Below are 23775 nucleotides of genomic sequence, written 5' to 3' on the forward strand. Positions count from 1 at the left end.
CATTGGTGAATCTATTTGCAGGATATAATTACTGCCTTGGCATTATGCCTAACACTTAAGGGCAGTTTCAATTTGATTACAATGGTCCTGTATAGAAATTCTTATCCTGGGCTGGGGATAATTAATAGTTTTGGCCCTGAGTATGGTCATGAATGCATTAATTGCCAATGATAATAATAAATAAAGAATGAAAATATAATAACCAATTCATACTTTAGGATGATGTAATGGGAATCTTTGCTGAAGTTTTATCAGTAGTAAAACTGGAACAAGTATTTTTTCTGGTCTACTTTAATGAACAAATGGGACCCAGCAGAAATCATTGTTTTGAATTGTTCAAATATTCAGCTTGTTGATGCAATATTTTTATTTTAGTTTTCTAAAACCATCCTTAATTGCAATGACAGGGGAGTTAAACCATCTGACTCTATATCTGATGTTAAAAAGGCATACCGCAAAGCAGCGCTCAGGCATCACCCCGACAAGGTTTGACATTGCAATTCTTGTGTATTTGATTCTGTTACTAGTGCTTGTTTGTCATGGCAGTCTATTTCCTTGTCTTGTGTTGAATTAGGCTGGTCAATTTCTGGTGAGGAGTGAGAGTGGAGATGAGGGGAGACTCTGGAAGGAAATTGCTGAGGAAGTTCACAAGGATGCCGACAGGCTGTTTAAAATGATTGGAGAGGCATATGCCATACTATCTGATACTGCTAAGGTTTGCTATCCATCAGATTGAAACTTGAGATGTTTCTATGCGTAATTGCTTTCTAATTTTATCATTCCTTCATAGCAGTTATCAACTTACAATTAGTTACCTCTGCTTTGATAATTGCCGATAGCCTATGCTACCAATCATATTATTCAACGACCCTAAACCTCAGCCAACGACTGGGTGTTTGATTCAAGCTTATTGAATGGATTTGAACTTTCTTCCTGTAGAGTTTTTTCTAATATTTCTGTGTCTGACAAAATCTCCAATAGAATCTACTTCTGGAACTCCTGACAAGGAAGATTTTGTTTACTGCTTCATTCCCCAAATTAGATGACCATAAAGAAGTTTTGGTTAGGATGGTCTTATTTACATGCTGGAGAATTTGTTGAATTGTACTGGAAAATCCTCAAATCAGAGGAAATGGCAGCTGATGGCCATGATTTTCACTTGAATATTGTCTACATTGGACCCATCTTGGACTTGTACATGTTAGCCATGTTTGTGCGTCTATGGTTCTAGTTCAATGTTCCGATTCAAGTTAAAGCTTGCAACTTAATGATAGAGATCTTGCTGCAGTGACATGAAGTTGAAGTCCAGTTGAATTCCTTTGCACTGCTGAAGGGCTACAGTATTTTATTCTTCTGCACTCTTTTTATTTGTGGATAGTTTCTTTTAGAATATACCTCTTATTTTCTGTCATTGTTCTGCCTTGTTTTCATGTGCCATTTTTCTGTTTCCAGCGGTCAGAATATGATCTTGAAGAGGAAATCAGAAAAGCTCCCAGGGAAAGCAAAGGCAGTCCTTATGAAAGACCACCAGATGAGTATGCCTATCCTTATGAGAGGAGTTCAAATAGACGATATTGGCAGGGGAATTGGAAGACGTATAGAGATTCTCATTCTCGCTGGTAAGAGGCCTAGAGAAGGATTATGCTCTTTGCCATGTAACCCCAATTTTCATTAAGAAATTGGAGCAGCTTCTACATTGCACCAGGTCCTTGATGGTTCCATGAGAAGTGATTGCCATTGGTTTGGTCAGGTAATGAACACAATTTTAGAATGGATACCTTCTAAGAAGTGTAGCAATGGGTCTAAGATCAATAACTTTATGCAGATGCTGCTGGCATTGAGTATATCCAGCTAAAAAGTCAAGAGTGGCAAGAAGAATTACAGTTTTGAATCTTGATGCGTGGTCACTATTCATACGATACCTCTAGAAGGCACTCGGAGCACTGCTCAAGTTAATTTTAGGATTGAAAAAGAAAGAGTTTGGTGCTTTGGACTTTTGAAACTCATAAATGAGTGTACAAAACGTAATGATCATTGATTTTATAGTCATGAAGAAAATAGAAGATACATATTCCATTGTGAATTGATGTCGTTGCTCCCTGGCCGTCTACCGAAGGCAGGTGGACGTTGCTTGAAGTTTATGATGGTTTGGTTCATTCTTTTTCCCGCTGCTTATAATGGAAAACTGCATCGACCATAAAATAATAACAAGTGAGGGAATCTGTGAAGTTAGAAGGTTAATCTGGAGGAGAGGAATCCTGGTGGTAAGCCAGGGGATTGATGATTTAATTAGTGGAGGCCTCCAGGGTGATTGAATTTGGATGTTTGGGTCTTCAATGAACTAATTATTCAGAAACAAGAGTAATGCTAGAGCTCTTTACGCCCATTGATGGCCTACCCTCTCCGTCTGATTCATGACAAAAGTTTCGTTTCACTCACGACAGTAAAAGGAAGTAGAAGAGTAGGAATTTCTGACTGATAACTCTTACTAAATTCGTCAGAGCATGACAAACTCCATAATTCCATTAACATGGATTTGCAAGTCATTATTTGGGGAAAGTTATCTCAGATTCAATATTATACCAAGCAGTATTCATATCAGGATCAAACATCCACCGTTTTGTTTCAAAATAATATTTTTGACCCTTGACTATTACCACTATTAATTAATAGTTAAAAAAATTATAGCTAATATTATATAAATATAAAATAAAAATATCATTTAAAAAAAAAATCTACCCATCTTCCCTTTCAAAACTTAATAAAATTTAATTTGATACTTTTAATATTTGATAGAGAAGACTAGAATGAGATTTATAGATGTGTTAGTTTGTATCATTTTGATATTTAATAAAATTCAATATTTAACATAGAAAAAAAAATTTTAAAGTTTTTATATATAGTAATCAAGTTAAAATATTTTTTCGTCATCCTAAACACTGGTGTCAAAGAACAAAATTTGGACAAATGTTTTTCAACAAAATTAGTAATTACAAGTAAGAAATTAATCTATTGATTCATACTATCAAATTTCAGATATCAATCATTGAATAAAAGATTTGTTTTTAATATATTCTTTTCAATGAAAAAAATAATTCTCAAATTTTATCTTAAAAAAGAAGTTTACGATACGTACTTTGTGTAGTCTATCCATCTCACCATTTTTGGTTTTGGTACAAGTGGAAACAAAATCTGCATTGAAAATTCGTTTATTTTTTTCCTTTTTTGAGTTAAACACGTCCATAATCATGCATGGGATTAGGGGTAAGCTCATGAATATTCTCTTGGTTTCCTAGAAAAAGGGAAGCTTTGCCCATCTATAAATTAGTATTGCCATGATACAAGAACAGATCCAAAGACATAGCAAAGCAAGCAATTACCATGAAGTGCTGCAAAAGGGCCTTTGCCTTTCTCATTTTTGCTTCTCTCAGTCTGTCATCCACTTCCTTTCGTCCCACTGGCATTCATTCTCAATCTGACGAAGGTATGCTCTCTCTTTTAGTTTTGTTTTCACTAATATAATTAATTATGGAAATTCAAATAATAAAGACGAATCTTGAATTATTGAAAGGAATGTAACTTCCTCTTATTTTATATCTCATCCTCCTTTTTGCAGGATTGATTTAAATCTAAGATTTCCAACGTAAAATTTAAATAATTATTATTAATATTTCTTATAGATAATTTCCCCACGTCTTGGTCGAAAATTTTTAAAATTATTAGTTCTTCTTTTGACAAAGGGTTATAATAAGGCTCCATAAAATATGTGAGAAAATGTTTGTTTTGGGGTGCACTGCATCTGCATGCATACAGGAGATGAATTTAATTACGATGAAGGATCGGGTAAGGGGCCATCCAGGTGGGGTTCACTCAAACCGGAGTGGCAAACTTGCTCTACTGGAAAATTGCAGTCTCCTATAGATATTCCTGTTGGAAGCGTTCAGCTTTCTCCTGCTTTGGGTGATTTGCAAACTAGCTACGCATCAAGCCCAGCTGTTTTAAAGAATAGGGGGCATGACATTGCGGTAATAGTATTAATCTTTGTGCTATTACCTTTATCAGTTGATTGTTTTCCTTAATTAATTTACCACGCGGTGCCATGCGTCTGCAACGGAGAACTATCAATCTTACAAATGCATGTATTTATATTTGATCAGACAAATTATTGATCGATGGTTGATGACAACAAAAATACTATTTGTCTTTTTATCAGCTTTTGTTATATCTTACTAGGACTTGATCCCCCCCTTTTTATTTTGGTCTAATTCAGGTATTGTGGAATGGAGATGCTGGAAAAGTTAACATAAACGGGACTGATTATAAGATACTTCAATGTCATTGGCATTCTCCCTCGGAGCACACATTTGATGGAACTAGGTAAATATATCTCCCAACCGGCTCCCACAGTTTTTCTTTTCTAATTTGGTTTATGAGCTGCTTATTCCATTCAGAATAAACAGTTCATTCATGGTGGTTTATTTGGTTCTTTTGGCTGACAGGCATGACTTGGAGATTCACATAGTTCATCAGAATGCTCAAAATCAGATTGCCGTTGTTTCAATGGTTTTCCAATTTGGCCAACCTGATCCCTTCCTTTCTGCGGTATGGCAACATTTGTCTTTAACTGTTTCCATCTTGAAGTAGAACTAGAGCAAATCAAAGGCGCCATCGAAGTAACATATTTAAAGTTCCAGTCTTCCTGGAATATCTGTCACTGTCGAATTCTAATTTTGTCAACTATTGATCAAATTTCATACATTCATGTGAATAGTAGGAACTTCACAGATTATAGTAATTAAAACTTTCATGGTCATTTAGTCATCAAAATGCTTCAAAAAGCAACAAAGAAAGTTCTTAACTTACTTCATATTCTCAATCTTCATATATTTTGCATTGGTGGATCAACTTCAATTACAGTTCCAGGGTAGGTAGTCATAGTTTTCTTTATTTTGGTCTATTCCTTGCAGCTGTTGTCCTCCATAAAAACTGTTGGAGGGGGAGAGAAAGAACTGGGAAATGTTAATCCAGGCGATATTGGATTTGTTGGTAGACAGTATTATAGATACACTGGGTCACTTTCAACTCCTCCATGTACTGAGGGTGTTATTTGGACGGTCTTCCAGCAGGTTTTTTACTGACATCTTATTTTGCTCTCTTCTTTGCTCATTGGATTGCTTTGTCAACTAATTAGTATTATGTCTTGCACAGGTGAAGACAGCCTCACCCGAGCAAGTTCAGGCATTAAAGGATGCCCTTACTGAGGTGATCAAGTGTTTCCAATAGTAATAAATTACATGATGCAATTCTTTCCCCACCCAAAATTGGTTTCTCCAAGAGATAATCTCAAGCAAGGGTAGATGATATTTCTGATCATGAATTTGGAAAATCTTTTAAGTTTGAGCCATTCCTTGCGCTTTATTTAAGGCCTTGTTCCAAGGAGAATTTTCAACATTGAGGGGAATAAAAACAATAAACAACTAATTATTCCTAGGAAAAGACATGAAAATACAAGATAATTTCGGTTAAAAGCAATTTGTTTTTCCTTGGCACTATTGAGCAAATTGTATGCATATACAAATCAACAAAATGACATTTGCATGTTTATTTCTTCTTCTTTTGTTTTTCAGCAATTTAAGGAGAACTCAAGGCCAACTCAACCACTGGGTGGAAGACTAGTTTCGTTCTATGAACCAGGGGAGACTGATGCTTGACCCTAGCTCTATCACAAATCAAAGAGAAACATATTTGCATTCTCTCTCTTATTTTATTGTCACTATTGTTGAATGATTAAATCCCTGAAGTAGAAGGAAGACATCAATGAAGGAATCATACCTGTAGTTGTCAGTGGTCATTGATGGAAAACCAGTGCTTGTTGCCATTGGTAATATCTCTTCTATGGAATCTGCATAACAAGAAATTTGGTTTGCCTAAACTCTTTCTCTCCTTCCCCCACTCTTGATAGCATTGACCGATCAGGCTTAATACTCCCTTCACATTATTTTTTGTAGTGCTTGGTATTTGTATAAGAGAGGCGACTTAGGCCCAATTTTTATGGATCACATTGTTTAGCTCTATTTGGGTTTTATTGGTTCTTTTAATCAACTTGTTTTTAGCAAAAACAAAAATTCATTAATAGAAACCCATAGTAAGAAAATCTCTAGCATTAAAGATAACGTTTTCCTTTTTTTTTTTCTTAATTATTTTTTTAAATAAATTAAAATTATGAGTAATTTTTATGTATTTTCTTATTACCATGAAAGTTTTAATTAAAGTAAACGGTCCTTAATTAATTGACAATTTTCTCATTAAATTATATGTTGACTTTTTTTTTATCTATTGTATATGTTTCCTTATTAATTTTGAACTCGTTATTTATTTTCCACATTAATTTTGAATTTCTGATTAAAATAAAATTTTCATTAATTAATTAACTATTTCCTTATTAAAATTAAATTTCATTTTTAAGTAAAGTAATGGCTAATCGATTAGCATCCCTTATCAATTGATTAAATTAACAATTTTATCATTAAAAATATTTTATCATATATATTTTTTAAAGTCACAGCCCAACTCTATCTCCTGTGCAAAGTTGAAGTTATTATATGGGCGCAGGAAGGATAAAATTTTGTCTTGGAGACCACTGATTCTTTGACTATTACATCTACAAACAGTGATTTTATCTTCATAGTTTTGATTAGGTAATGCAATGTGAAGATTGATAGTAGCAAAATAGCATATAGTAGCTCATTATTATTACATTAAAGCATGTATAAGTTAATTTAATTTAGGTGATTTTTAATTTTAAAATTTTTATTCTATAGAATCATTAAAGAGTTTAAATAATTCATATTACATCTATAATATATATTCATATTACATCTTGATACCTATGATTTATATTATAGATGATTAGAAATAATATATAAAAATTATACTTTTCATAGAATAGACCACAGTATAAAATTTTACAAAGAGAATCAATAAGTAAAATATAGTTTCCGTAACTTGGGTATATTACTAATATAATAAACAATTAGTAAAACTTTCCTTGTCAAAACTTTTTGTATTTAAACAATAATAATAACAATAAATATGTATTAATGTAATAAAAATAATAAAGTGGAACATTATTATCTTAAATAAATAAATTGAATGCAATTTCTATAATTTTAATATATCACTCTTATAGCAAAGGTTTGTTTCAAATAGTTTTCCTAATCTAATGAAGATTTTAACAATACTTCGACCCCAAATTAAATTATTGTCCCATGCCTAAAGTCATAATAACGAATGTTTATTATCTAATACAGAATTGTTGGTCCCAAGCTAAACAGTGCTAAAGGGGAATAACACCTGAAGGAATTTAGGAAATATCTCTTATCTAAATGAAAGAAAGAAATTAAGGAATAACATGAATGATAATGTAGTAGTTCATCAAGTAAGAAAGGGTAAAAAGAAGTGGACAATAGTTTATTATGGTTTACTCATTTTGGATTTACAGTAAAATTTTTATAAATTAATAGTTGATGAATTAGTTATTTCGATTAAATAATTTTTGGTCAGTCTCGACTTGAAACCAATATGGTAAATTAATAATTCATAAAATTGATAAAATAATACACTTAAAAAAAACATAAGTTCTACTTGCTATATAAATTAATATTGTTATATAAAAAAGCTAGTGAAAAATGCCCAAGAGGGGGTGGGGGTGAATTAGATTTTTAAGCTAAAACTTTCAACTTTCCCTCAAGAGCAGATAAAGTAATCAACTTTAAGCACAAAACAAGAGAAAGAAAACTTACAAGAATAAAGGCAACAATTAACAAGAAAAAGGAAGAGAGAAAAACACTTAGTCACGATTTTTATAGAGGTTGGCTTTGATAATGCCTATGTCCTCTCCCTTAATATCACAAAGAGTTTGAAACCACTAAATCACTGTTTTTCTCAAATAGGTTCAAGCATAACTTTTACAATCATTACGTTTTCAAAGGCAAAGCATAACCTATCACAATCACTACCTTTTCATAGGTTAGAGCACAACCTCTCTACTTTTTGCAATGGAGGTTTAACCAAACTTATTTTTTAAGGCTCAAGTATAACCTATGTACCTTTTGAAAGAGGTATAACCTTTATAATAGCGATCACAATATGAAGTGTCTCTAGCTAGCCTGATTGAAGGCTTTTAGCACAAGAGAATGAAGCAAAGATCAAAGATCAAAGATCAAAGAATTTAAAGCTCTCGGCTAATGCTCTGTTTTTAGAGGATTTGTAGAGTGAAAGAGTTATAATATGGAGAAATGAAGCTTTTCTTTCCTTTTGGAATGAAGCACATTTTCCTCTTCTTTCATTGGTTCTTTCTCTTATTTGGAATGAAGCTCTAGAAGGTTTATATAGACTCTCACACAATCTAGTTGTTAAAGAGAAAGGAGATTTCAAATTTTAAACCGTTGGGTAAGTTTAGTCAAGCTCATCAGTCTTTAAGAATCAAGCATTGCCCAAATGAAAAGTTGATTCTTCATGCTTTAGCTTTAGGCCCGATGCTCTTTTTTCCTTTGGAATCGAGCATTCATCCGTCAAGAAAGTGATTCTTCTTATTTACTTCAAGGCTGATACTTTTTGTCTCGTAAGAATTGATCATTCTTTCTTTGAGAAGTCAATTTTTCACGACTTGTGAGAATTGTGTTGAATTTCAAACTTTCATTTTCCCATTTAAATTTCACTTTTCTTCTTCTCCAAAAAGTTTTTCTCTCTTCTTTGGTTTCTTCAACACATTTCCAACTTTTTCTTCATTTTGCCTTAGAAATCGATCATTGGAATCTTGAGAAGTTGATTCTTGCTGTTCAATGATTTTCTTCGTATACTTCTGCCTTCACAATAATCGACTTTTCGCTTTTTGAGTGCTCGATTCTTATTATACAGTAGCTTTTTTTTATGAGAATCAATGATCCATTCCTTGACAAATTGATTCCTTTTTTATGTAAATAAAAAATATAGCTTTCTTTTAAGGAATTAACACTTCAGTTGCAGAAGTTGATTTTTCTTTATTGGAACTTGTTTTTAAAGCATTCAAACAATTTTATCTTTCAAGAATAACTTTAAAAACCTCTAGGGGAAAGTTCTTTCACTTCAAAAATATTTCTTTTAAGTTCTTAAGCATCTTTGACTTATTGGATTTTGTCATTTTAGAACCAAAGCCAATCTCAAAACTAACAAATATTCTCCTTATATATCAAAATTATATATACATATGACTCAATTAGGAAACTTTTGTAAAATATGATTCTAATGTTACTTATTTCTTCTTGAAATTGATATCTCTTAACTTTTCTTAGTGCATTAAGAACCTTTGGTGTAGTGTTCTCATATTGTAAAAGAAAATTATACAATGTGATTGTTGCTTTGAGTACATCTTTGTACGAGACAATCTCCAATATAGAACTATCGTTTTCAATTTCATCTTCTTTGTCATTTCCCATGGCGTTCTCAATAATTTGCTTGTCATTCAACAACTTTAAAGGCGCCTTGTTTTCTCTCAGGTAGTTCAAAAGGTACTCAACATCCATTGTATCATGATGCTTTAACTCTTTGATTAGAACATGTAATTGTTGGACAACTCTATCATCTAACTATTAATCTAAATTCTCTGAAGCCCTGTTAACTTTATGTGTTTTTTATAATAACAAAATATTTCTTATTTATTGATGTTTAACTACATTACTTAAGTGTGTGCAGGGTAAAGTTTAATTCTCATAATAAATTTGATGTTTAAAAGCAAGTCAAGAAGCTTGCTTGTTTAGAAGATGAGTTCATCAGTTAAAAAATTAGAGAATAAAAGACTTAGTGAAAACAAAATGTTGTTAATTGATTGACATGAAGCTTTAATCAGTTAAGGCAAAGTTGGACACTGCACTTAAAGGAAAACAGAAAAGCTTTAATTAGTTAGCATAAGACTTAACTAATTAAAGAGGTATTAGATGCAAACAAAAAGTTGTTAACCGATTAACCAAAGGAGTTAATTGGTTAAAGTTCAAGAATGAAGTACCTAAAAGTGCCAAAATTCAAATTCAAAGTGATAGTGACCATTAAAAGGCGCCAAACAAAGAAATTTAAATTTAAAGATTTCTTAATCGATTGAAGCCTATTTAATCAATTAAGAAAGAAAGAAAGAAGAGAAGCTTCAATTAGTTAAAAGGAGCATTAATCAATTGCGAGAAGGTTGGCCAAAAATAGTGATTGAAGGTGTGCTAAAACAAAAAGTTCTTAATTGGTTAAAGTTTCCTTTAACTGATTAATACAGTGAAGAAAACTGCTAGATATTGCAAGTCAGAGAAAGCTTAATTGGTTTAAGCTGTCTTTAACTAGTTAATGAAGCATTGTCTACATAGTTAAATTTAAGCACAACATGACAAAAAAACAGCCAGAAACTATTTGTAATAGCTAGTTTCTGTCTCTAATAGCTAAAAATGATTTTTAAAGTATTTAAAGCCTATCCAACGATCACAAAGAGTTTAGAGAAGTTCCAAAGAGCTTGAGAGAGCTAACAAGAGTAAAAGCTTTCTCTTGTACCCTTGTTTTTCACTTTTATTCTTGTAAAGTGTTTGAGCTTGAACTTGCACTTCTTAGATCAGTTAGGTGATCGTTTTCATTTCATCTTTCTCTTATTTCTTGATTAATTAGAGTGTGTAAATCACTTTAAGGGTTGTAATAAAGGTTTAGAACTTGGTTTATAAGCTCACTTTGTAAAAGCTTGGTAAACATTGTTAATTTCACTAGTTGTAGTGAAGTTGGGTTGAAAATCCTTGATTGGAAATATCAAAATAGTGGATATAAGCTAGGTAGATCGAACCACTATAAATATTGTCTTTTGTCCAATTTTTTTAACCTCTCTTTGTTGGTGCTCACTAACCTCAACAAGCTTTAAGCTATCCATTTTAAATCTTCCAAGTAGTTTTCATCTTCCAAGGAATTACCTTTAAAATATTTTTAAGTAGTATTCACCCTCCCTCTAGTTGTCCTTTTGGGACCAATAGCCACGTTATCCATAGATGTGATTTACAATGTCAAAAATAATTTGGAATTGTACTTGCTTGAACATTTGTTGTCCAAGCCGAGATTGCAAGATTCATTGTATATAAAACATTTATTTTCTCTAGATTTGGGATCTTAATTTCATATATCTTTAAAAGATTTCAATAAAATCGATGACGATAATGCATCTTGAAAGCTCGTATGATCCCCGTATCATAGGGCTGAATCTTTGATATTGTGTTGGGTGGCAAGAAAAACAATTCAAATTGTTTTAAACCTTCAATTGTTTTTGGATGAGTGGGACAATTATTAACAAGCAAGAGAACTTTTCTACCATCCATTTTTCTATCAAGTTGTCAAACATATTCTTAGAATAAAATCCCAATTATCCATGCTTGTTTTGTCGACATGATACTTGCAGTTCATACTACTTAAGTCCATATTCTTGAAACATTGTGGTTTAGCAAACTTGATAATTAACTATAAAGGAGTTTTCTGAGAACCATCCTCATTATAGGGAATAACAATTGTAGGTTTTTCCTTGTCTTGTTTCTTACCTTCAAGTTGTTTTGTTGCAAGAGAATGATCTGTTATGGCCTACAAAATAATCTTGTTTCATCCATATCGCAAATATCTTTCATGAGAGATTGATCTAGTTTCTCTTTAATGGATTGCAAATTGCTCTCCATGAGCTCCATATCAACTAATCTGCTCTCTCTGAAACAATAATAAGTTTTGATGCCATGTCTTGATTTAAAGTGCTTAAGCCAACCTTGAGAAAAATGGAACTTTGACGTATCTACAGGGTACATCTTTTTCATAAACTCCTTTGCTTTCACCATGATTAAATCTCTAGTTGTCGTAGTGAGCTCGAGAACCCGATTGTTAGACGTGGGAATTACTAAGAGTTGCCACCAATCTTTTTTCCTAGGTGTGATTGGCCATCTATTGACTCAATTCTAATCGACGGGATCCTAACTTAATTTTAGATCCGTCGAAAGAACGTTAAACTGGCCTACGATTTTTTAAAATTGGGTTTGGGAGTGCGATTATGCTCGGGGAAGGATTAGCACCCCCATGACTCCTTTCCACGAATACTACCACTTAATTATAGGTTATCCTATTGAAGCCCTAATTCTTAAATTTATCATGTTTCTTTAGCTATTATTTATTTTATTTTACCCTCTAGTTTGTTTGTGAATTAAAGTATTCTATTTGATTTTATAGTAGTGAATTGCACATGATGTCCTCGTGAAATGCATAATATGAAATACAAATAATGTCGGACGAAACCTTTTATTGAGGATATTTTCTAGATCCGTCTATCCTAGTGGTGGGATTCGAGACATTCTGTCACTTAGAGAATTATCCGAGAAACTTGCCTTCACAAATTTGACGAATAAATTCCATCATCGGGGTAATCGTACGTGTTCTAGCAAAAACAGTATTTTTGTGAATATAGACCTATTACAATCAAAAGCCTTTTTATTTATGATGAGCCTTCTCATCATACTGGTGGAACTTGGAGATATCTTTTGACTTAAGGAACTTTCTGAAGAAAACTTGCCTTCGCAAGATCCTTTGGAAACTTCCATCATCGGGACTTATACTCGTGTACATAAATATTTGCATGCCATGACATTTATGATGCAATAATGACGAGTGATGAACTTATGAAATTTATTATTTCGTTTCTAAATCCTCCTATATCTTCTTTGTTATTTCTTTAAGATTTTCTCTTTTTTATCATTTTTCCTTATAAATATGTATATTATGAATTACATATTTTTCTATGCTATTTAGGTATATATCTATTTTACTATATAAATTTTCTTTTTACCCAAACTCTATAGGTTATAAACAAAATATCTTATTTCATAGTTGTATATATTTTGATTCGATTTCTTTCTCCTTTTATTATTTATCCTATTCACCTTTTTTATGGCCATTATAAATTTATTATATATATTTTTGTATAACCTAATATTTAACTTTTATACTTTAATTATATTCATTATTATGAATTTCCCATCATTGAATATTTTACTTATTTATTTATATATTTATTATCATGAGTATTATTATTTTTACAATTTTATATTTATCTTTTGACAACTTAAATGAGTATATGTCATCTATTCTTTTATGTTTATTATATTTGTATTTATATTTTGACTAATTTATTATATGATAATTTTTATTTATTTTAAATAAGAAACATCAGAATTTCAAAATTAAGACTCTCTCATCGTACTGGTGGAGTCTTAATTTAAATCCCGAGCCTAAGAAAAATTCTTTTGAAATTGAGACTCCTCACGTTCCGAACGAACATCCCATCATTAGTATTAAATTAAATAATTATCTTATTTATACAAATAATTCTTGATCTTACCCCATTTTCATTCTCTCTTCATTTGTATCCCTCTCTATTTTATATAAAGATATCTTTTTCAACTAATTTGATATATACATATTTTATTCTATTTCATTTTTTATTTTATCTAATTCATTCCTATTTTACCTATATAGATTCACATAATTATGTATTCTATGATTATGTCTAACATCTCTACTCTTCCTACATTTTATATTTTCTCCTAACCATATTCTAAATCTAATCATATGTTCCCTTCTATGTATATATTTTCAATCTAAGTAAACCTATTCCTATTACTAAATGCTTATTTTTTTTAATATTCAATATCCACCTAAATCTATTTATTATATTATTATTATTTCATTAAATATCTGTTTATTTCCCTATATATTTTATTATTTAATTTTAATCCCTTATTAGCTTGTGTTTAGTGTAATTGATCTATTTCAGATTATCTTAGTTGCTTTGGGCTTGTTTGCCAATCCATATTTCCATGGCCCAAATCGTATTTTAATATTTAAGACCTAATCTGAGACTTTAAAGCCCACTGGACTCTTAACTAATTCTGACCATAAAAAGAAACACTTAAATAAAAGTTGAAAAACAAAACACCAAATTGAAATAATAATAAAATAAAATAAAATAAAAAATAAATAAATTAAAAAATTAAAATTCATATAAAACTATAGTGTCTACACTAGCCATAGTCACATGTTCTTGGTATTGAATAAACTATTCATAGAGAACCTTTTTTACCTTTAGGAATTTTGTAGTTTTGTGTCATTTGACATTATTTTTTTTTTCAATGTTGGCTACTAAATACTTTGATAACCTTTTGATCGTATTTGATATTGTTACTTGACTCATTTGCAAGTTAAACTTTTTTGATATTTACTGTTGCAATTGCTTTTGGGTGTAATTTGGATTTTCTATGTTGTACTTACACAATGCTTTATGCATTTCATTGGTCATTATTGATTTTTTTATACCTTTAAGATGAGAAGCCGTTGTGTTTCGTTTTACCATTTGTGATATTTTATATTCTTTTTAAACCTTGATAAATTAACTTCTTATTAATTAATGAATAAATTAATAAATTATTAATTTATCGAATAAATAATATCTCGATTAATTAATAAATTTTCATGATCTCAAAAATATTAAGTTATAAAAATTTTACTGTATATTCATTATCTTGACAACTAGTAAAACTGGTAGTTTTTACCAAACTTTTATGAGATGAGTTATCCCAAACTTGAATCTTAGGTTTACAAACTCAACAATTGCTTGCAACATTTAATTTTACAACAAATGAGTGATCAGACACTCAATAACCAAAGCTAACAGCTTTACAAATGTGCAACTTGATCACCACCTGATCATAATATATCTTTTACAACACACAATTTTCTAACTGAGAATCAGAGGCGGACCGAAGGTGGCGACTAGGGTGATGACTTTCATCCCTTAATTTTTAAATTATTAATAAAATTTTATGTTACAATTTAATTTTATTTCAGAAGTAATGAATTTTTATTTTAAATCGAATCATTGACCCAATTTATGACCTTATATGATCACCCTTTAGCTGCCTCTTATGCAAAATCCTGAATTTACAAACTAAAAATAACAATTAAGCACAAAGAGAAAAGATGCATTACATATGAGTTCGTCACACATTGTAGTCCAATCCCTTTCATATGATTTTTTTATACAGTTAAAAATCCTAATTTTCAACTCTTTATAACAGATTTCAAAATTCTAGTCGTTTGAACCAAACCTGCTAGTTGGATGCGTCAAAATTGCAGCAAACTTGAGACTGTTTGACAATTTAGGTTAATCACTTAAGGTTTTTCATTAGTTCAACTAAGCAGTTGAAACTTTGAACTTCATTCCTTATATTAATCGCATGACAAAGGTTCTTTGATCAAATGAAGTAGTCTCCTGTTCGCTTCGAAATCTTGAAATGCTTTTGACTGCATATAATTGCTTAGAAATGAGCCTTGGCCAACTGACTTTTGTTTGAGCTGACCTCTACTTCACAACTCCGCAATGTTAATGGACTCAGTATCCTTGTTAATTGATTAACCTAGATGTCTTCGTGTTGGGATCTACATCTTTTCAAGGCCAAGGATACTTATAACAATACAGCACTTGAACACTTAAACACACTATGTATGACTGTGCCAAAGAAATAAATCATTCTAATATGTGTAGGTATATATATTTTATTAGACAAAAGAATGATGTGTAACTATATTGGAGCTTAATCAATTACAATATATCAGAGATCATGTACAGGTCTAATGAGTTAGAGCTTTCGATACCAAAGCTCCCCCTAGGTATATGCAAAGGAAGCAAGATTAAGACACCAAATAAGTTTCTTTTGTTGTGTATGTGTATTACCAGGTTAAACAGTATTCTCCCTCTTGAACAATATCTCTTTACAAAAAAGATTGTATAAAAGATAAAACAACTAAAATATGAATTTTTTTTTTGAAAGTGAACTAAAATATGAAATTAAAACATCTTTTGTATGTATGTTGGCTACAAGACAGAAAATGTTATTAATAAAATTAAATTTTCCATATTAAATGTTCTCAAAAATAAAATTTGGTGATACTGTGGTATTTATTTGATAAATGATATGATTTATATATATCTTATCTCTTATGATAATAATTCAAATTTATTTTAGGTTCCATAAAATATGAATATAACCAATAAATTTTAAGTTGCTCAATAAATTTATACAGTATTCTTCAAATAATTTAACAAAATAAATAAGTATAATATTTATAATTTCATATAATGAACAAATCATTAATATAATTGATTGAATATGTATATTATTAGATAATTAATCAAAAAATAATTATAAACTAAGAAGATAATGAGATGGTAAGCAATCAATATATCAGCAAAAAAAATTTATTGATATAATGATGATAAGCAATAAAAGAATTACCATATGTTGTACTTTTATTAAAATCAATTAGAAGTTAAGTTGTAATTTAATAAGTAATAATAAAATTTCTAGTATGATTAATGATTCCATTAAAGTTTTATTACAAAATGATACCTCCACAAGTTACCATGAACAAATTAAATGTATTTATAAGTGGTTTAAATATATATATATATATAGCACAATCTTTATTTTGTTTTTTTTTCCCTCAATTTTGCTTACTAGGGGGATGATTGTAAATTACAAAAATATTGAATTTCATTACGGTAATTTAGGGTTTTAATAAATTCGACCATTAAGAAACAAGGTAATTCTTCTTTTGTAATCTCAACTTGTTAGTCAATCAAATGTCAATATAGAGCATATCTTACTCAATACTAATTGAATTTAATTACATATCTAAGTAATATGGAGTGGTTTGTGATATGAAAATTGCAACTCATATTTTTTTTTGTTTGTTATAAATAATTTGTCATTTATTATGGAATTAGATGTCTTTTATGTAATTATATTTATAATTAATTAATTTTCTCCATTATTATTTAAATAGTAGATAAATAACTTCATAAATTTTGTACAATTAGTTGATGATTAAATTTTTACTTTTTATCATCTTCTAAATATGTCACTAATTAAGCAGTTTTTGGTTTTTGAAAGGATATGTCAAAATTCATATGTTTTCTTGTTTCTTTTTTTACTTTTATGATCTCAAAATTTATAATTAAGTTATAATTAGTTATGATATATTGTTATATAAAAAGTAAAATTTATTGAATTTTAATATTTTTCATGAAAATACTTCTTACTTGCATATATTTCATATCCTCAGACATTAAATGACAATTAATTGAATTATGATATTCAGGTATCAATGTATGACAAAAATCAATTAAAAATTAAATAAGAAAACAATGATATTGTTGGAAACCAAAAATTTTCTGACCAAGTGCAATTTGAACCATTGATTCGCTATTGTCCAATATCTCTCCACTGACGGCCCTTCCGGTCTCTGGCTTTTGGTCGTGCCCATTGAATAGCCAAAGGGTGATGGATGCAATGCCATTGAATTCTAAAAGCATTGGTGGCTACTCTTTACCTGTCTAGTTTCCTATATATAAATGTTACTACAATATAGAATAGAATATTCATCAAATTTCAAGAACATGACTATCGATCGGTGGACTGACAGTTAACGGCCAGGTGTCTGCGTCTATTCTATTGGGATGATTAATTAATTAAATCGTTCAATCTATGAGGATATGTCATGATCCTTTGGCGGCCTTTGCAACTGCCTGCCTAGAATGGGTTGACTTGTTTTTGCTTAATGTTTTGTTGCATTTATTCCCCTTGCAGTGACAATAAAATAAAATAATGAATTACAAGGTTTTGAATTTCTGAAACAATTTGAGAATCAAGTTACAATAAGTAAAATTCAGAGGAGAGCAACAGCTTGGTTTGTAAGATACAGATGATTTACTCCTGGGCCTGCGGTTGGTGGCATTGAGTGAAACCACTCTCTGCTCCACATGGTTTTTCAAACCATAATTATTTTGAAAACATGTTATCCCTAACACGAATTCGCCGTCCTTCCGTTTTGCTACAATGCCACCATAACAGGCCCCTCAGACTCTTGTGAGAAACACATTTCCCCAGCTTTCCATCTTTTGTTTCAAAGCCAGCAAAATGGTTTGGGAGTCAGACGGCTGCTGGTGCTTGATAGCTAAAACTTTGTATTTGGCAGGAAATTTCTTAGACAAAGCCAGGGGTCCACAAGCACCATTCACATCACAGTAACTTTGGAACGACCCTGGCAAGATAGTACTATATATCTATATATCTATATATCTATCTATATATATATATATATTAACCATACAACATAAACATACCAGAACAAACATTAAATTCTCTGGGGGACCGGTTTTCCTCATTCTGAATCCCATCACTTTCAAGCAAAAAGTTGGAGGGGGTGAGGACACCAACGTTTCCTCTTATCCATCACATGTTTACCCTCATAGATTGCTGGTGGCTGGTAATCAAAATTTGAAAGGACCAGCAACTGCCACTTCTCATCATTCACAGCATTTTCTATCCACACAAACAACTTCAACCATGGAAAATCCTTATCGTCTTATTCTTCTTCTTCCTTCCAACTCTCCGGAAGAAACTCAAACTCCAACATCATAAATACTTTTTCTGCTCCTGGATTTGTAATTGTTTTCTTTTCTTTATCTTCAACAATATGGCAAAAGAATACGCAGCAGGCCGGAGAAATTCCAATACTCAGCTTTTGGAAGAACTGGAAGCACTCAGTCAATCCCTTTACCAATCCCACATATCCGCCACTAGAAGAACTGCTTCCCTTGCTCTTCCTCGTACTTCAGTTCCATCCGTCTCATCTACTGATGAGGCTACCGAAGCTAAATTTGAAGCGAAATCCAGTACCAAACCCCGGTCCAGGCGAATGTCCTTGTCACCTTGGCGTTCCAGGCCAAAACCTGATGATAAAGCTGATCAGAAGGATCAAGCCACGAGATCAAATCAGCCAAATCGGTTGGAAGAAAAAGCAGCGTTCACAGAAAAGAAAGGAATTTGGAATTGGAAGCCGATTCGAGTTCTATCGCATCTCGGAATGCAAAAGTTGAGCTGCTTGTTGTCTGTTGAAGTTGTAACTGCCCAAGGCCTTCCTGCTTCCATGAATGGACTGCGACTTTCCGTTTGTGTTAGAAAGAAAGAAACCAAAGATGGAGCTGTTAACACAATGCCATCACGGGTATCACAAGGAGCTGCGGATTTTGAAGAGACTCTATTTATTAGGTGCCATGTATATTGCACTCAAGGCAATGGAAAGCAACTAAAATTTGAGCCCCGCCCGTTTTGGATCTATCTGTTTGCAGTTGATGCTGATGAGCTTGACTTCGGGAGAAATTCTGTGGATTTGAGTCTGCTTATTCAGGAGTCCGTGGAGAAGAGCTATGAGGGAACTCGGGTTCGGCAATGGGACATGAGTTTCAATCTATCAGGAAAGGCAAAAGGGGGAGAACTCGTTGTGAAATTGGGAATTCAGATCATGGAAAAAGATGGGGGCATCGGAATTTATAATCAAGCGGAGGGATTGAAGAGTGGCAAATCCAAGAATTTCTCATCATCTTTTGCTCGTAAGCAATCGAAAACTTCTTTTAGTGTCCCTAGTCCAAGGATGACCAGCCAATCAGATACATGGACTCCTTCACGGACAGGAATGACAGCTGATCTTCAAGGACTAGATGACTTGAATCTTGATGAACCGGCCCCGGCTTCATCCTCTGTCACCATTGAGAAGTCAGAAGAACCAGAAAAGATGGAAGATGTCGACCTGCCAGACTTTGAAGTTGTGGACAAAGGAGTTGAGATTCAAGAGGAACAAGCTGGGGTAGCAGAATCTGAAGAAACTGGAGAAGATAAGTCAGCTTCAAGCGAGGTTGTTAAGGAGATGGTGCATGACCAGTTACACCTGACAAGACTAACAGAGCTTGATTCAATTGCTCAGCAAATAAAAGCTCTTGAATCTATGATTGGGGAGGAAAAGATAGCCAAAACAGATGAAGAAACTGAATCACAAAGACTAGATGCTGACGAAGAAACGGTTACAAGGGAATTTCTCCAGATGCTTGAGGATGAAGGAAGTAATGAATTGAAACTCAACCAAACTGATATTCCACCTCTACAGCTTGACAGAGCTGAGGATTCTAGCGAATCTGATTCAAAGATTTATCTCCCAGATCTAGGAAAGGGGTTAGGCTGTGTGGTTCAAACAAGAGATGGAGGCTACTTAGTTTCCATGAATCCTTTGGATTCTTTGGGTGCGAGAAAAGACACGCCAAAACTAGCAATGCAGATGTCAAAACCAATGGTTCTTCCATCAGATAAATCAATGAGTGGTTTTGAACTATTTCAGAAGATGGCAGCCGTTGGACTTGAGAAACTCAGCTCCCAAATTTTATCTTTAATGCCCCAGGATGAACTTATGGGTAAAACTGCAGAACAGATAGCTTTTGAAGGAATTGCTTCTGCAATTATCCAAGGAAGAAACAAGGAAGGTGCTAGCTCAAGTGCAGCTCGTACCATTGCTGCTGTGAAAACTATGGCAAATGCAATGAGCACTGGCCGGAAAGAAAGGATCGCAACAGGAATTTGGAATGTGAATGCAAACCCATTGACAGAGAGGAAATTCTTGCATTCTCATTGCAGAAGATTGAGGGCATGGCAGTTGAAGCCTTAAAAGTACAGGCAGAAATGTCGGACGAAGAAGCTCCTTTTGATGTTTCTGCACTCATTGGAATGACAGCAACAGATAATGGAAAGGATCAGGACCAAATGCTGGTTTCTGCTATTCCACTTGAGAATTGGATTAAAAATTACAGCTTGATTTCTTCAGAAGCTGAGCTAGGAGACCCAGAAGCACTCACGCTTGCAGTGGTCTTGCAGCTACGGGATCCCTTAAGGCGATATGAGGCAGTCGGCGGACCTGTATTAGCACTCATTCAAGCTTCAGGAGCTGACATTAAAACAAACAAGTATGATGAGGAAAAGAGGTTCAAAGTGACGAGTTTGCATGCTGGAGGGCTGAAGGTGAGAACAGCAGGGAAGAGGAACATATGGGATACTGAGAGGCACAGGCTGACCGCAATGCAGTGGCTGGTAGCATATGGCTGGGGAAGTCTGGAAGAAAAGGAAAGCGTGTGTTGTCGAGGGGCCAAGATATGTTCTGGAGCATTTCCTCAAGAGTAATGGCCGACATGTGGCTCAAAACAATGAGAAATCCAGATGTAAAGTTTGCAAAGTGAAGTGAACGATTCCATAATTCTACAGCAAAATTCGTCCTTGCATCTACAACCTTCTTTCCAGGCAGGAAACATGAAAGAGTACAGGCAGAATAAAGCACTGGCACTTGGAGCAGATTGTTCTTTCTTGCCTGCCAAAATTGCAGCGTTATCTTCTATTGAGATTTGAAATTTAATAAATATTTTCCTAAACAAGATTGATGCACTTGTAAGTAGCTTTGTTAGAAGATATTCACAACAGCAATTACACTTTCTCTGTTCTTTTCTTTCCTTGAATTAGTTTGTAACTTGTCTAATGCCATAATTCCGTTAATAAATGAAGAATTTCTTTCTTTTTTTCCCTTTATGTTCATATTTAATATTCATCTACAACTTGATATCATTTTAAAACTACCAAAAAAATAACAAAAATAAAATCCAAAGACATCAAGAACATAGAAAAACATGTTGATTTATTTGTGGAGTTTTCAAATTACCTTTTCAATTTTGATGTCGTATAACCTCAAAGGAATATTATCTTTTCTATTTTTAAAATTATAAAGTTTTGATGGAAGATAATTTTTAAAGTTACTTAACCTTAACAGAAAAGTACTTTTCAATATTTAAAGTTATGAAACCTCGATTTAATTTTTGAAGTCATATAGTCTTAGTGCTTATTTAGTTTTTTTTTTCAACTTATTTATCTCTTAAAAGTAAAAGTTAAGTCCAATAAATATTTGAAAAAGCTCTTAAAAAAATAAATAAATTTTTTTAAAGAATAAAATTAAAAAAAAACTTTTAAAAAAACTCTAAGGAGGAGCTTTTTCTCATCTTTTTTTTAAAAACACATCTTTTTTTAAAAAGAATTTTTCTTTTTGTTTCAAAAATTTTCTCATCTATTAAAAATAATTTCAACATTATCTGTTTTCATTATTATATGATTTATTATTAATTATAAATTTTATGTTATATAAAAATATTTTTTATACATTTTATAAATAAAAAACTAAAATTAACTTTTTTTCATCATGAGCAACGAAATTTGTGATTAATAAAAAATTATTTATTAAATACCTTTTATGGTAATTTTAATCAAAATTAGAACTTATATAAATTCTTTTGTCACACAATTTATTTATAAAGAAAACTTATAAAAGTAAATTTACTAAATAGATTTAATTTAATTTTAAAAGTTATTATTTTTTATACGAGCTTCATAATAGTTTTTAAATTAAAAAAAATCAGGTCAAACAGGTACTTAATAGAGAAATTTTTTAAAATTTAAAGTAAATGTAACTCATTTAAAAAGGTGAAAAGTGTTTTCCATTTTGTTTGTTAGTTTAGACAAATTCATTGTGGTCTTTACACCATTGCTAATTCTGAGTTCTCAAAAAGTTGCAAAAATGGAAAACTTAGACACTTCGTTTTGTCATGGTTTTCTTTCAATTATTATTAACCTTTGTGGTTTTCAATATATATTTTTTTAATTTAAAGCTTTTTATGGCTTGAACCTTTTAATATTAAATTATAAAATTGGGCTTGGAGCCCAAGTGTCTAATAAGGTTTAGGACCTAAAGTGCTTGATTGGACCTAGAGTGGGACAAGTTTTTTGAGTTGAAGGCAAAAGGCCAGTTGAAGAGAGGGAAGGGCTGAGCAGCTGCTAACTGTAGTGAGAGAAAATGAGAGGGTTTTATTGTTAGGGTTTAGAGTAGGTTAGGACCAAAGCAATCACTAGTTTTGGCAATAGGAAAACAAAAGAAAAAAGAAAGTAGGAAGAAGGAAGCGGGCTAGATTCGAGTGGACCTAATTCACCTCATAGGCCAGAAGTTGCAGCTAAACATTCAAAGCCACAGGGCTTACTTGTAACCTGTATTTCCAAACCTTGTTTATTTTTATTCATTTACTTGTTTTTCTATCATGTTTTAATAATGCAAAGACACATAATGAAAATAAAACATTTTCATTATTACTAAATAATGATGAAAACCTGTATAAAATAAAAGGAATATGTAGCAAACAAATGGTGAACAATGTGTAAATTACATCATGATATTTATTTGCTTGTATCATATGTAGTCACAAGTAAAAACTAATCTAACCAATAATTGAATTTCAAGAAAGTTGTTTTTGACATTTCTTTTTTTTGAAAATTCTTAGTTGAGGAAAATTTTTAAAAATTTCTACTCAAAGTGTTGGAAAATTTATAAAAAATGCCAATATGATGGGTTTCCATTTATTTATTCCAATGAAATAGATCAAGGTTTAATTCATCAAAATCATAAATAATATATATATATATATATATATATATAAACATTACAAACCTTTTTCATAAAATCTCAAATCAATCCGATGATAAGAGTATTTTCAAGAGAATGAATTTTTTTATTGCTCTTGAAGTGTGGAGAATTTCTTTTGATCCCATCATAAGTGTTGACAAGACTTTCAAAAAATCTCCATATTTAAATAATGGTAAAAGAGAGAATAGAGTAATAATAATTAAGGGAAATTAAATCAACTACGAAATTGAAATTGAGGGCTATTTTTTCTAAGTTAAAATAAGATAATATATGATTAATTGATATCGATTTTTGATAAGG

General features: G+C 31.7%; 3 protein-coding genes across 4 annotated transcripts in view; all 3 read left to right on the top strand.

Annotated features, from left to right (window-relative positions):
- Positions 1–2653, top strand: part of TPR15 (Heat shock protein DnaJ with tetratricopeptide repeat-containing protein) — an 8338-nt gene extending 5685 nt beyond the window's left edge. The window contains exons 10-13 of the mRNA XM_021426171.2: positions 408–486; positions 575–715; positions 1453–1750; positions 1826–2653. Coding sequence (XP_021281846.1) covers positions 408–486; positions 575–715; positions 1453–1623 — 391 coding nt within the window. The 3' untranslated portion in view covers positions 1624–1750; positions 1826–2653. The remainder of the gene's footprint in view (positions 1–407; positions 487–574; positions 716–1452; positions 1751–1825) is intronic.
- Positions 2654–3368: 715 nt separating this feature from the next.
- Positions 3369–5982, top strand: LOC110415780 (alpha carbonic anhydrase 4-like). Of its 2 annotated transcripts, none has more exons than XM_021427496.1 (7): positions 3369–3484; positions 3814–4025; positions 4271–4377; positions 4500–4602; positions 4968–5126; positions 5209–5262; positions 5628–5982. In XM_021427496.1, the coding sequence occupies exons 1-7, from the start codon at positions 3382–3384 to the stop codon at positions 5709–5711; spliced, it is 822 nt and encodes a 273-aa protein (XP_021283171.1). In that variant the 5' UTR covers positions 3369–3381; the 3' UTR covers positions 5712–5982. The 2 variants fall into 2 exon arrangements, with proteins under 2 accessions (XP_021283171.1, XP_021283172.1); XM_021427497.2 differs by having other exon boundaries at positions 3817–4025.
- Positions 5983–17903: 11921 nt separating this feature from the next.
- PMI1 (plastid movement impaired1) lies at positions 17904–21542 on the top strand. The gene is given in 3 exon segments (XM_021427058.2): positions 17904–20572; positions 20575–21063; positions 21066–21542. Coding segments are annotated over 3 exon segments (2580 nt in total). The 5' UTR covers positions 17904–18615; the 3' UTR covers positions 21200–21542.
- The last annotated feature ends 2233 nt before the right edge of the window (positions 21543–23775 follow it).

This window comes from Theobroma umbraticum, unplaced genomic scaffold (genome assembly GCF_002168275.2).
Source record: "Theobroma umbraticum cultivar Fairchild unplaced genomic scaffold, ASM216827v3 scaffold_147.0, whole genome shotgun sequence".
In the NCBI taxonomy this organism is placed as follows: domain Eukaryota; kingdom Viridiplantae; phylum Streptophyta; class Magnoliopsida; order Malvales; family Malvaceae; genus Theobroma; species Theobroma umbraticum.